Source organism: Syngnathus floridae, chromosome 8, assembly GCF_059516105.1.
Source record: "Syngnathus floridae isolate MCC-2025c chromosome 8, RoL_Sflo_1.0, whole genome shotgun sequence".
NCBI lineage: Eukaryota > Metazoa > Chordata > Actinopteri > Syngnathiformes > Syngnathidae > Syngnathus > Syngnathus floridae.
In genome coordinates, this window is record NC_142420.1 from 3,283,356 (window position 1) to 3,297,535 (window position 14,180).

At 40.0% G+C, this 14,180-nt stretch overlaps 1 protein-coding gene across 4 annotated transcripts in view; it reads right to left on the reverse strand.

Annotated features, from left to right (window-relative positions):
• Positions 1–14,180, reverse strand: part of LOC148393989 (uncharacterized) — a 47,191-nt gene that overhangs the window by 28,054 nt on the left and 4,957 nt on the right. For all 4 annotated transcript variants that reach the window (XR_015859752.1, XR_015859753.1, XM_088382450.1 and 1 more), the window contains exon 2: positions 4,525–4,727. Coding sequence is in view for 2 of the 4 variants with exons in the window: in XM_088382450.1 (XP_088238576.1) it covers positions 4,525–4,727 (203 nt within the window). In the remaining 2 variants the exon portion in view is untranslated. The remainder of the gene's footprint in view (positions 1–4,524; positions 4,728–14,180) is intronic.

A 14,180-nucleotide genomic window follows, 5' to 3' on the forward strand; every position in this document is an offset into this window, starting at 1 on the left:
GTCCGGAAATTACGGTATTTGAATTCTATTTTTTATTTAATCCAAAATAATCAAGGTTATTTAGATGTAGAAGATATGGTGTAACTTGGCAGTGCTCTACACCTTCTAAATCTGGCCAACTTGTTGGTTATCACTCTTGTGAAAGAGCAACATGGACGTGGACATTGTTTAAGCTCTTCGGGTCATAAAGTCAGCGGCTATTTTCTTGTACTTGTTCCTTTTGCCAAATTGGCTTCAGCCTGTCGAAGCTCATAATTTTCTTTCTTCCTCTTTTGTACCTTTCCTTGCACATGACCTTTTAGCCCGGTCTTGTTTCCAGATGAACTGCACGCGATGCTACATGTCTAACCATTCTTGACATTTCCTGGATTTTTTCCACATACGACCAGCAGCTTGCCAAAGTGCCAACACCCTGCAGATCTCCTCTGAGATCCGGAAGTATTTGACTCCACACATATGCAAATGAACATCTGGCGAAGCAGCGCCGACGAAATTTTGATCTTGCCGCACATACACTGAAATAAACTACCGGTGGAATAAACAAAGCAAGAAATGACAAGCCTGATAAAAAAAAAAGTAGTAACCCTTCACACAATCATTGAGTGACCTTTGTGAAAGGGGTCAAGTCAAGTTTATGATGATGAATGGTTGACCAAACATGCCATTTTGAGGGTCTCCTCAAAAAGTGATGCTTTGGAGACACAAGTACTCCGTCTGACACCAGAGATATGTTCACTGGGCCCGCTATGTGTACTTTGTACCGAACATCATTAATTAGTTAGGATGTCACTCAGACTTTAGTCATCTTTTTCTGGTAACCCCAATAAAAGAAAGCGAAGCCATGATGACATTGAAGCTGAGGCCTCAGCGACTCACTCCAGCATTGAATATTTGGCACAACTCAATTACAGTGTGCTAGAACATTTGGGTTATTAATAGCTGTACAGCAGAGCAGCTCTTTGGCGTCTACATCCCAGTGATGGTGTTCATGTTGCGAACATGGAGACAGATGCCTGACGTTGATGAGTAGTGTCGCGGGCGGGGCTGAGGGATGGCGTCCAACTGGCACACTGGCATGTAACTTGTGATTCAAAAGGAAGTCGATGACAACTCCATCACATCTGAGTCACTGCGATACCTATCAACTGTCCTTCATCTCCACTTCCTCTCTCTCTTCGAGTCTATAAATGTAGACTCAGTGTTAGCAGCAAAGTTGGGGATGAGTCTTATCGACTGTGAAGTCACGACCAGCTGTCGATCCGGCTGTCAGTCTATCCATGTCCATCCCAACCATTGATACCGTCTCGCGATTGGGTTGCCCTCGCTAAAATCTTCCAACAATACATCAATCCTTAAATACTATACGTCATCGGCACTTCCACCTAGACATCTATCGCCTCTTTTCGTCCATGAGTTAACACATATATCTACCGTACTGTCCGTTCATCCTTCCATGTCTTACCCAAACACAAAATCACTGCATACCCTCAATCTCAAAGTCTCTGTGATAAAAGTCCAGGAGTTAGACCAAGGACACATTAGCGGGATACATCCCGACCTAGAAGCTTTGACATTAATGGGATATTGATTTGGATCCTTGCCCGATGAAGTAATGATCAGTCTTTGCTTGATTTTGGCCTACTGATAAAAGAATCTTTATAAACCATCCCGAACCAGTAGAAGGGAGGCATGAAGAGAATTGTGTGACGGTACTCGATCCATCTCAAGCCTCCTCGACCAGATGGCATCTGTCTGCCAGTGAGATGGTCAATTCCACCGAGTCAAACTTCACTTAGTGACACACTCGAGTCAAACTTCACTTAGTGACACACTCATCGTGATTTTTAAGTTCCACCTCTTCCATGTCCACAAGCAGATTTATTTTTTACTCTCCTGTGCCAGTCTGTGTTTTGACTGAAAGCTAATGGAATAAAAATGACTCAATCAGTAAGTCGTTCAAATATGAGCCTAGTAGAAAAGAAATCCTGATATATACATAATAAGGAAGTGGAAAACAGTTTGTAACTGAAAAGTTGCCTTTCAAATTTGTAGGTATAGCTATTAAGAACATTTTAGGACGTTACAATTTGTTATCTTTTTTTTTGTTTGTTATTTGAACAATGGAAAAAAAACAAAAGCGAGGCCGTCATAATTCTGTCTCATTTTGGCAACGAGGCAACAACATTTAGTCGATGACTGGCAAGACGACCCCCTCCAACTGCTGGCGCAAGCCAATTACCACTTTCACAATGACTGAGGACGATTAAAGGTAATTTCCATGCAGGTAGCGTGCCACGGAATGGCCCCCACCTCTGGCACGCAGCAATCAGCTCTTCAATGAGTTTCTTTCAGAAATGGATAAAAAGATGGCAAATAGAGGTGACAGCTCAAGATAACTGTCAAACGTAATAAGGAAGTTAACCTATGATTGAAAAAAGGGGATTACAGTGTATTTTTGTAATTGTTCAAGAGACGGTAATGGTGGCTTTCCTTTGCCAAAAAAAGCACTGATTATCATGCCAATGTGAAATAGTGGTGTTCATTAACGGAGAATACTGGCAGAGGATGGAGCGAAGCGGCCTTCGCGCTAGCACACGAGAGAGCGCACTGACAAATAGCCACCCGCACGGACTCAAGGATGATATAAATAAAAGGGAGGCTTCACTGTTGTTCAGCCAACTGTGCGCTCTATTCAGTGGCTCCGCGCTTGGCACATCATCAACGCAACTATTTTTAAACTCAATGGGCGAAAATGTCACGATGATTTACAGGATTTATATGCATGTCACCCAATTGCCACGGAGCTGTTGTGAAAAGAATTGTGAAACTTTTCCGGTGAAGGAAATAAGGAAAGAACATAATTTGGAGTAAGAGTAGAAGCTAAAATGATTATCTTGATAATACGCCGTTCTTATTTTCATTCCTTATTAATGTAACCATAAACTAGACTAACTTGACCTAAATGGAAAAAAAATAAATGAAAATAAATTAGTGTATTAAATATAAATTAAATAAAAACTAACATTTAGTAAACGAAAACTAATAAAAATAATTATTTTGAATTTATTCTATTCAGCAACTGTGTAAGAAAAAAAAAAAATGAAACAGTAAGAATAAGTAATACAGAAAATGGATGTATAGTCAATGAGCATAAACTAAAAATACTAGGCTGTTGTTTAAATCGTTGATTTGTATAGAGTAGGACGGTCAGCACGACCAGTACTTGTGTGGAGGGTAGAATCAGGCCAGAACAGAGAGGATCAGTCAAGCCATCGTGCTCTATGACTGATGGTCATCTAAGAGGGGAGTGTGGAAAATTAGCACACAGCAAATTAACTCTGCAGTGTGTGTGATTAAAACAGTTTTGTGAAACTAATTTGCAGTTACTGTAGCATAAAATGAAGGTTGCTTTGGAACAGTTGGTTCAATTTTGTGAGGACCATCAGGACTTTTGAAAATTTAATGAGGATCCAAATTGCCCTCGTTCTCTCTCCATCTCCATCACGTACAATATCTGCTTTTGTATAAGTGCACGTGTCGGATAAATAGCTTGCAGACGCAACTCATCAATGCATGCGCCGTTAATCAGTGACACCCACAATGGTTGAATGCTCCCTCATTTAGCATCATTTTATTTTATTGGAGTCTCTCGGGTCTTTTTCTCATCCTGCTATAAGTCTGTGCCACTTTCCATGCGCTTCGACATGTGAATTCCTTGAGTTTGTTCCATGGGTTGTAAATCAAATTATCTTTCCTCATTGAAATAAACCACAATGCCATTCATCTGTTCCATCCTCCCAAAAAAAAAACATAGTATTTTTTCTCATGAGAATTTAAATTGAAAGAGTAATTGTACATTGTAAGAGTTTCTGCCACATTTTTTGATTCACTTCATGGGATATTGTGCTGGTCCTTCTGGTGTGCACGCCTTGGCCACCAGGGGCGGTATAACATAAATTTGTATATAGTACACGGAGCTATCGTGATAAACCACAGTAATAGTTGTTCTTCGCTAAAGGTCAATTATAGCTTGTGAGTGTTTTGTTCAAACATCTGCTGCATCCAATGTTATTCATTAGCCCGTCTATGGTGTTTTGCATTGTTTGATAGCCTTAAGCTAAATACTTTTTTAAAGCAAATGCGGTTATTTTAAATACACATAAATATTACCGCGAGTGTCTTCTATCATTCCCGTAGGAACTCACTCATTTGTGCTTGCTTTGGCGCCATCTAATTGCATGTTGATGGCCGGAAACTACATTAAAGTAAGTTGAGGAGCTTCATTTAGACAAAATGAGTGCTTTGCTTCCATCTTTGAGCACATGTAGGCAATCATAAACCATCTTATAAGTTGTCAAGATGATCAAATGTTACCTGAGTAGCACAGAAACACATTGTGGAGTTCAAAAAGTATCCTTAATATGTACAACGTAATGAAGGACATAAGTCTGCTGCGTCACGCTGTCCTTTTTTTCTGCTTATAAAATTCCCCCGCGTGCATGTGTGTGCGTGAGTTTGGCCTACTTGCGGGTGAGCCGATGGATCTTTACGAGTGTCTCATGATCAGGCAGGGAGACATTAAGGTGACGGCTGTTCTGCCCGTCGCCCTCACGGTCGTCGTCTTGCACAAAGAGAAATGCAGCTGACGTGACAGCCGAAAGCGGGAGGGATATAATGGACGTGGCCTCCATCTTGCAAAGTGGTTCTTGCAGACATCTGCGGAGAGTCTGAAAGGACACAATGAGAAGGTTTGATTGCTGAGAAGAGACGTGTACAAGCTTTTTTACCCCCCCAATGTTTATATGCGCTGAAGTTGGGTTAGGGCCGTGGCCTGGATGTGAGTACACAGAAATTAGAGTTAGAACCCCGATGGCTCGCAAACTGCAATGCAAAAGGTCGAAACTGGCTTCAGGGATGGCGCAGTTTCAACTTTTTTACAATTCAGTGTCCATCTGGCTAATATCAGTGGTTCATATTTGTTAGAAATCAGAATACCGTGTCATTTTGAAGAACTTCAGGAAACGGCCAAAATAATCCTGATGTGATCTACTTTCAGGGTCTTCTCAGGCATGGCTGATAAACACATTTTTGTGAATCGTTTATGACAGACAATTTTTGTGTTCCCAAGTTAGACTGGCTTCAGGGGTTGGGTTGTTATTAGAGTTTTGTGATTTGTAGCAAGACATCAAAAGTGGTTGCTATGCTTCATGTACGTATGTTGAAATTATTTGTAATTTAGGGTTGCACTTCATGGTTCTACAAATCTGAGAAAATCACTCAAGGACTAGTTTGTTTTGAAGGATCTCTGGAAATGGCCCAAAAATTCTTAAATGGTCACTCCAAACAAAAACTTCCCGTGTCTTTTCAGGTCATGATACACATGCCTGCCAAAAGTTCTGTTCCCAAGGACCTTTCCCAGACTTTCAATTTGCTTAACGGTTTCACTCTTCTTATATATTAGGTCCGAAATATCCTGTAGCTATCTAACAATCAACTGATAAGACAAAAGATGATGTGCTTAGTACAACACAATGACGCAACATATTTTCTTTAGTTGCATTAGGGAGTTAATGGCGCTTCACAATTGCCTGATCAGCAGCAGAGTCAAGTGCAAAGTGATGACAGTGGCGGAGAGATGCAGCAGTTAGTGATACCAGAAAACAGGCCTTAACTTGAGTTTAAAAAAAAAAACACTCACTGGATGTTTTGTTAGATACAAAAGAAGTTTGCCTTTACAAAGATAATCGTCACTTTTGTCATTTCATTCTGGATAGAATGACAAATGCTGGATTTTTGGCTTTGACAGCCTTTTAAATAATTCAACGTGAAGCTCTTCAATAAAATCAGAAAGCCCGGACTTCAAATTAAAGCCTTTTGTGAATCCTTTGTCTTGTGAATAGTAAATCTCATTTGTTTGTTTCAATACTCCTCACTTGCTGCCTTTTTTTTTTCCTTCCACACATTTTTGTACTGAACAGAAGACTTACTGTACTGTCAGGTATGAACAAGAATCTCACAAGACCCCGGAGCTATATTATAATCTTAATCTTCCACTCTCATAATGTAGGACACTCAAAATCCAAAAGTGCATTGCTGCTTTTGATGTTATCTTAGTATGAGCATAATCACCTAAGTGATGCACCAAAAGGTTGAAAAAAAATATACAGCATGTTTTGGCAGAACGATGCTGTTTCTTGCAGTATTCCCATTGAATGATGAAATCCATGCTCATCGACACATCATGGTTAATAAATCCTTTTGAGGCAATTTCACAGGCTTACACGCAACTTCTAAAGAGAGACAAATCACGTGTTGGTGACATTCCAGCAATCTGCTTTGATTTACCTCTGATTATTCTCGGAATAATTTTGATTTGAAACATAATAGTCAGGCAGAGAAGAAAAAGAGAAATTACATTTTCAAGCCCGCCAGCCAGACTGTTGACTGGCTCGATACATTCCTCAAAGCTTCAAGTGAAGAATTTAAATGGAGAAGTATGCATTTGAAGTTTAATATCACACACTGTCAGAGTGGTTACTGTTTTTTAAAACATTTTTGTAATGCCTCAGAAGCTTCTTTAGAAGAGGCAGAGGTTAAGGATTGTGGTGCAATGAGAAGTTTGACAAAGCGTGTGTTGAAGCGGAAAAATAGTTTTTCTCTGCTCCTTATTAACAAATCAATTTTAAAGAATGTATATTTCACATACTGATTAAGATTTGTGGGAAAATGAGGAAGGACTTTTTGATCATTAAAACTGTTCCGAGTTATTTTAATGAAAGATGGCTGAAGGTCTATCAAAACAAAGACTAAAAAATTACAGCACACTTAACATCACCTTGCTACATTCACGTTGAAATCAGATTTGAAATGAAAGTATGACTTTTGGTCCCATAATGGAAGCGGAGCTTAGATGTTGCAAGTGGCCCGAGCCTGAAAAAAAAAACATTGAGCGAAATAATTGTATCATTTGTGATGTGATGTGAGGATGGCAGGTTGATGATATAAAATAATACCAGTACTTCATCTGCATATCTTGTAGTTGTATTATGCATATCGGCACATGGCAGATTTCTGTCTCTCTAATGGAACATAACAAAAGCGATGAATGAAGACCTAATTTGGCAGCCATTGTTGATTAAAACACACGGTGGTTTTTCATACAACAGATACCACGACAGTCGAAACAATTTCATGTTGTGGATATATATATTATTTCTGTTATATTTCTTAATAATTTGATATAGCCGTTGTTCCGCGTTTACTCAGTCGATTACCTTGCCGATTTAGGACATGTTAACCATTAGCTTCATCTATCACACGGCACTTAAAACCATCCCGTATCTGCTTCTTGAAAAAAAAAACAAATGAGTGGCTTTATTCATTCGGCTTACTAATCACTCTGCCGTGTAATTATGTTGTTCCGCAATGGAGAGGTGTGGGAAATTACATCTTTTCAACTGTGTTGAGGAAAAAAAAAAAAAGAAGAGACGCTTTGAATAAACGCTCTAATCAATTTGAGCGATGGGAGGTATTCATTTATTTATTTATTTGCAAGCACAAAGCGAAAGGCACAGCTGCAGCATCACATTAAAAGAAGCAGGTGCTCTTTCTGCAGTCATGACTTAACCACAAGGTGTATAAAATTCTGGATTTTTTTTTTTTTAAAATGCCTAAAATCGCTATCTGAGCTACAGAGCTGGAGGTTTTGAATTTAAATGCATCTTGTTTAATACGCAATCTTTGTGGCGGTTTGATAAAGCTTGAGTTAACATTCCAAAACTTCCCCCATCCCGTTAAAAAAATTTGAAAACATTGTTTTATTAATTGTACATTTGTCTCAAAGCTGAGTAAGACAATGTTGTCATTGTAGCTTCTTTTTTGATTCATGACACAACTGCTGAAAAATTCACTTGAATGAGTTGTGTAGTTTTTGCATCACCCTGTACATCACAGGTGTCAAACTCAAGGCCCGGGGGCCAGATACAGCCCGCCACATCATTTGACGTGGCCCGCGAAGACAAATTGTGCATCAAATTTGTGTGTCATTCATTTGCCGTCTAATATATAATAAATATAGTGTGCACAAGAGCAAAACTGACTCGGCGTCACCCATCCAAGAGGGGAAGGGTGGACCTTGTGGGGACCTGGTTGAGGCGCCCTGGGGCATCCAGGGTGGTCAGCCAGCCCCACTGAGGTTTCCTAATTAGTCCCCAAAGATACAAGGTCAGCTCCTCAAAACTAAATTGTGCTTAATGCTGAAAAAACAATATTGCAGACATGTTAGGAAGACATCTGCAAAATGTTATTTAAAATTTAAGTGAGGTACATACATACTGCTACATTATGTTGGTGAGAATGAATTCCTCTTAGCAGCTGCATAATTTTTGTGCAATTTCCAACTAATTGTGGTTGACAGCACGTTGGCCTCAGAGGGAAAGCGTTGGCCGTGAGCTTGTTGCACAGCTTGCCCTTTGCAAGGTACAACCCATGAGCCAGTGCGGAGATGTAAGTCGACGTGGCTTGCGTTTGTCTCTCCACATGAAGTTCGTCTTTGGCTGATTAAAGGGACAGTCTGTCTTTGCATATGACAGTCAAAGCTCACATGGGGCTCAAAGCACCTACCTGGGCTCTTTGAAGCCCTCTTCCTCAGCCCAGCTAAAGGGTAGATAGAGGAGAAAAGGAGGAGCTCTCGAGTGTTATTTTGTCATCATCACCGATTACTAATGCCGGACTTTTTTTTTTTTCTCTTGATTCAGTACTGCTGGCTGAGAAGAAATTCAGAAAATGGTGCAGAGAATTCTTCATTCCTGTTGAACATGGTAAAATGGGACTAAATTCGTAAGCACTGATTCTGGGTGGTCACTTTATGACAAGTCGTCTACAAAATGAACAGAAGCAGGTCAAGAGTAGAACTGGATGGAAAATAGAAGAATTGATAATTCATGTTTGGAGCGATCAATAAGTTATCGGCTCCGGCCTAAAGGCATGGGGGGCATATGGTAAGCACTGAGGCGGCGCAGATGCTCTGAGGGCCACGGGTGCTGATGGGCAAAATAATGGGAAGGGGGCACTGGGCCAGACAAAGAGGGAGGAGTAAGGGGAAGGCAAAGAAATGCCCGTTTTAAGAGTCCACACTGGTGCCACTGTGGCAGCGTCCACGCTGCCAAGTCGGTACTGAGACGTGAGCTTCCTGTCCTTCTCTGACCTCCAAAGCTGAGTCGAAACTCTTTATCTACCCAAGTGACCATGTTGCAATTCAAGAAAATCCCACACGAAAACTAATTGACCTTAAAAATCACGGACTGCGTACGCATATGTTGACACCAGCTTGTGCACATTTCCAAGACCAAGAGGAACTGAGCGCCATCTGCTGGAAAAGATGTGCAATGTAGCTTCACTGTCATCATCAGGTATGATGGATGTAGTGAGGCCATGCCCCCACTACATGGCACTGTTCTTCTTTCCCCTAGAATGAAATTTATTTTTCATACAGAGTAACAAATCAAATAGTTAATACGCAGGCAGCCAAGAACAAGTTTTCTGGGCAGTATCGGAGGAGCAAAGTTTCGTCCATGGTCCAATTTCACGGCAGAGGCAAAATTACTGGAACCTTTTTGTTGAGGTAAAAAAAGCAATAATGATCATGGAAATAACTGGAAAGTGGAATTTGTCCAAATTAATGTTGACTAGTCATCAAGAATCTGCGACAAAACTGGTTCTTTTTATCTAGACACAATTCCTATGTTGCAAAACAGAGGCATGCACTCCTAACATCTAAAGCTGAAGTCGGTTTTGTTATCTTCTGGAGTTGCTTTGCTTCACTAAGCAAGGGGATCTTGAATATGACCATGGTACAGTGAAATACAAAGTCTATCAAAGTATTCTTGAACAAAACATGCTTAAAACTATCCAAAATGGCTAACGACAAAAGAGCTGACTGTTCTGAAGTGCGTTAATTCTAAAATCTATGGGAAATGCATTAGGGAAAAGGCGCCTTTCAAACTCAAAAATAGATTTGAATTGGAAAACATGATTTTCTGTTGGAAAGCAAATTACTCCTGTCCACCTAGTGTCATCCTAACAGGTAATGTAATTCCCCATGACCCAGAAAATACCAATTGCAGTCATAGCGGTAAAAGCCAACAAACAAAAATGCAGTTATTTGTCGTTTTCTCTTTTTGAATCTCAATTATTTGGATTCCGCAGGGTGGATATAGAACTGACTTGCCATGCGTTTCTGCTGGCGGCATGCTTTTCTCCCGTTCTTATCAGCGCCGACAGCAGAACGAGCCGCCAATAATAAAATCTTTTGTGTAGCCACTTGTAAAAACTCTCTTCCCATCAGCTAGAGCGAGCAAGAACACTTCCCAGAGATTAAGTTGGGGGAAAGAATGACACAAAACACATTACGGCGTCCTGGAGGCTCAATGTTTGAGGGAGCATGCAGGTTTAAAAAAAATAAACAGATTGGAGGATCTCACGAATGTCAACGTGGTTTAACCGCACTGATCTTGATGCAATTATCGTCCATTTGTTATCAATTGAAACAGCTGCTGTCTGCTGATTGTGAAATGCTAATAAGCAAAGTCTTCTCGAGCGGTTGCAAGACAAATCTTCCTGGGAGAAACATTTTTTTTTTTTGAACACACACACACAAATGTCATATCAACAGCCAGATCTGAAAATGACTTCTAGTCGTTAAAAGGGATTCTTCGGTGCGTTATATTTTATTTCACATTGCTAACGGTTCAGCCTCGGCTTGCTACTACAATATAAGATCTCACTTTGGAAAAAGTCAAATTAGTGATAACAGCATGAAAGTTGTAGAAAATATGAAAATGAGACTCTTGCCTTCCCATCTTGTTCACATCCGAAATGTCACATTCTGTACCAGCTTTTTTTAATGCCCCAAATTATTCCTTTTTTGGTCTTTTATTCATGACCTCCGGGACATGGTGTTTTTTTTTTTTTAGCCTCTCACAAGCTTTGCTCCAAGTCAAACTCAATCTCTCTCCTCTTTATCTCGGTGCTCCTCATTCTGCTGCCATCTTATCATTCCCCCAATGATGTCTCAGTGCACTCAGTGAGTAAAGAGGCGACCCTAAGAGGATTAGCGACCGCATCTTTTATCATTATTAGTCATTAAAGACAGATACAAAAAGATGTCCTTCTGTGAAATTATTGTATTGGGAAACGGGAACTTTGCAGTCGCGTTTATTTACGCCAATTTAAAATAGAAATGAACAGCTATCTATTGACTGTCAAAGGTTCTACTTTTGTTCTATGGAGTGAATTTAATAACCATCCATCCATTTTCTATACTGCTTGTCCCCACGGGGGTCGCGGGTGTGCTGGAGGCAATCCCAGCAGTCATTGGGCAATAGGCGGGGGACACCCCGAATCGGTTGCCAGCCAATCGCAGGGCACACAAAGACAAAAAAAACGTCCTCACTCACACTTTGGGGCAATTTGTAGTGCTAAATCGGCCTACCATGGATGTTTTGGGGATGTGGGAGGGTTAGGGTTAGAGAAAACCCATGCAGCCACGGGGAGAACATGCAAACTCCACACAGGTGGAATCGAACCCGCACCCACCTAACTGTGAGGCGGACATGCTAACCAGTGCTGCACCGAGCCAACTGGATGTATTATATTTTCAAAAATATTTATGATATGTATTTAAATACTAGAATACTGGAATCTACTCAATTGAAGATCATCTTAAAGGCCATAAGGGGACATGCGGTGGTAGGTGCTGCTGTTTTGATTAGCCACTGAGTTAAGCAATGACTTCATCTTTCCGTGAAATGATATTGTTGCAGTAGCAATGTCTAAAATCTGTTTGACATCATGTCCATATGTGAAAAATGAGTACTTTTTCTTTTATTTTTCTCTCTTTTTCTATATTCTCACTGTTACTGCCCCTAATATATATATTTTTATTAAGATCAAATCAAACACTCTCGCTGTATTCGGCCCACATACAAGACGGGTCCTATCGTTGCTTTAAGTAATCATGGCTTACTCAAGGTGAAACACGCCCAAGTCACAAAGAAGATTCTAATTGTCTGCGCTCAGTGGGCTGTGTTTATCTGCTATCGGAGCTATGGGAGCACAACGGTTAGGCCGCATTGCAAATGCGACGTCGAGGGAAATAAATCATCTTGAACCACAACACAGCCACATACCACGGCAGATATGCTTTGCAGGCACGGAGATATCACACGCCTTGCCGCATCCCACCGACTGATGAGAAAGTTATCAAGCAAAGATGCTCACTATTGTTATGCAAATGCAGGAGAAGATGAATAGCTGATTATGCATGTCGTGGCTTTACAACGACTATAGGGTTGATAATCAACAGGCTGGAAAACTGCCGGATGCCCTTTGAGACTCAAACTCTGTAAGGATAGACTCCGTCCGATGTTTCGTATTTGGGGAAATCGCGAGGCAACATTAAAGGGCACAACAGCGAGAGTCACATTTTTTAAAAATAACAATGACTGAAATCAATGAGGAAAAGGCCAAACATGGCAATACACGCAGCAGACACTTCATTAGGCACACCTCATGGAATCCAACGCAATACTCTATCAAAACTTTAATTCAGATTTGTTTTATTATTATTATCCACATAGTGTTTTTATTGAAAGTGTAGCAGATAGAACGTGTCGCATTATTCTAATTTACATTGATTAAGTATCTATCAAAACTTTAATTCAGATTTTTTTTTAAATTATTATAGACATAGTGACGATGTTCTGTTTTTATTGAAAGTGCAGCAGACAGAACGTGTCACATTATATTTTAGTTTACATTGATTAAGTACTGTTCATCTCATCTTGGTGCAAATGGATGCATAAATAAATACCGAGTGCTGTTTGTAATATTTTGGGCACCTCAATTACTAACATAAAAGGACAAAATTGTGTTAATATATGTATACCCAATGATGTGTCCAGGGATTGTTGATCTCAGTATGAGCCACAAGTCAATTCAATAATTGAATATTCTTTTAAACAGCATAATAGAATCTCTCTCTGAATGTACCGAACTCTTGTTTCCATGCCAATATTTCACAAAACAGAATAACGTTGCCCAGGGGAGTTGTGCTGACAGCAAACTCTTGACAGTAAATCAACGGCGTTGCCTCAAATGCTTCAAGATGCAAGGATCAATTCCAGAAAAATCACATAATGTCCATCTTGCCTCCTGCGACGTAACATAATTTGATCCATTTGTTCAGCATAAATTCAACAGCATAACATTAGAGAACACCGTGTTGGAGGTTTGTAACATGAAAATTTGATTGGTGAAAATGCCAACTGCTGAGCAGCAATCAATGGGTGCCGACCTTTGAGACATTTGGACTACTCGCAACCTGACTTCGAGTCTGTAAAATTCAGACTGAGCACTCGAAACAAACCCCGATGCATACAAAGGACCTGAAATAAAATTCCTCCGAAACTTTTAAAATCTTTCACTTTTTTGCTTTTACTTCTAGATCATAGGTGTTTTTATAGGTGTCATTAGTCTTTCTAAAACATTTGAACAGTTTTTACTCGTCTCTGATTTCAAAACAAGTTATTCATCAGTTTGTTTTGTAGCTTATACCATATATAGAAGACAGTTAGTTTGGTTAATTTTGCTAGGTGAGTGTCAGAATGTATTAGATATGCACTGCAGGTTGTTTGTCTGTTTTTGGGTGGGTCATTAGTTAGCTAATTGGATTGCACCGGGTATAACTGCAATTAGTTTAGGTTGGCACTGGGTAAATATGATTGACGGTTGGTAGTTAGTTGCAGCTAGAATAGTTGCAGTAAGTTGTTTCTTTGTCAATTAGCGTTGAGGACCCAAGACTGTGGGAACATGAGTGATGTCCAAAAATATTTTGATATAAAAATTCAAAAAAGGTGCATTTGCATTACCGAAAATAAGAAATGTACAATTTAAAGGAACAGATTTCCTCCAACTGCTATATCTTTGTGTCGTCACATGACTGGATCACTATGTGTTGTTGTTGTTTAGCAGATATTTGTATTCAAACAGACAGCCTTTATATTATCCCAACCCGCTCCCATTATCCGAAGTTATTCCAAATGCATTGCTTTTAAAGCCAGTTAAGCTGTTTTCTCGGCTATAAGATGCCTGCATCAGCACTAAGTTGAGTGTGGAGGGGG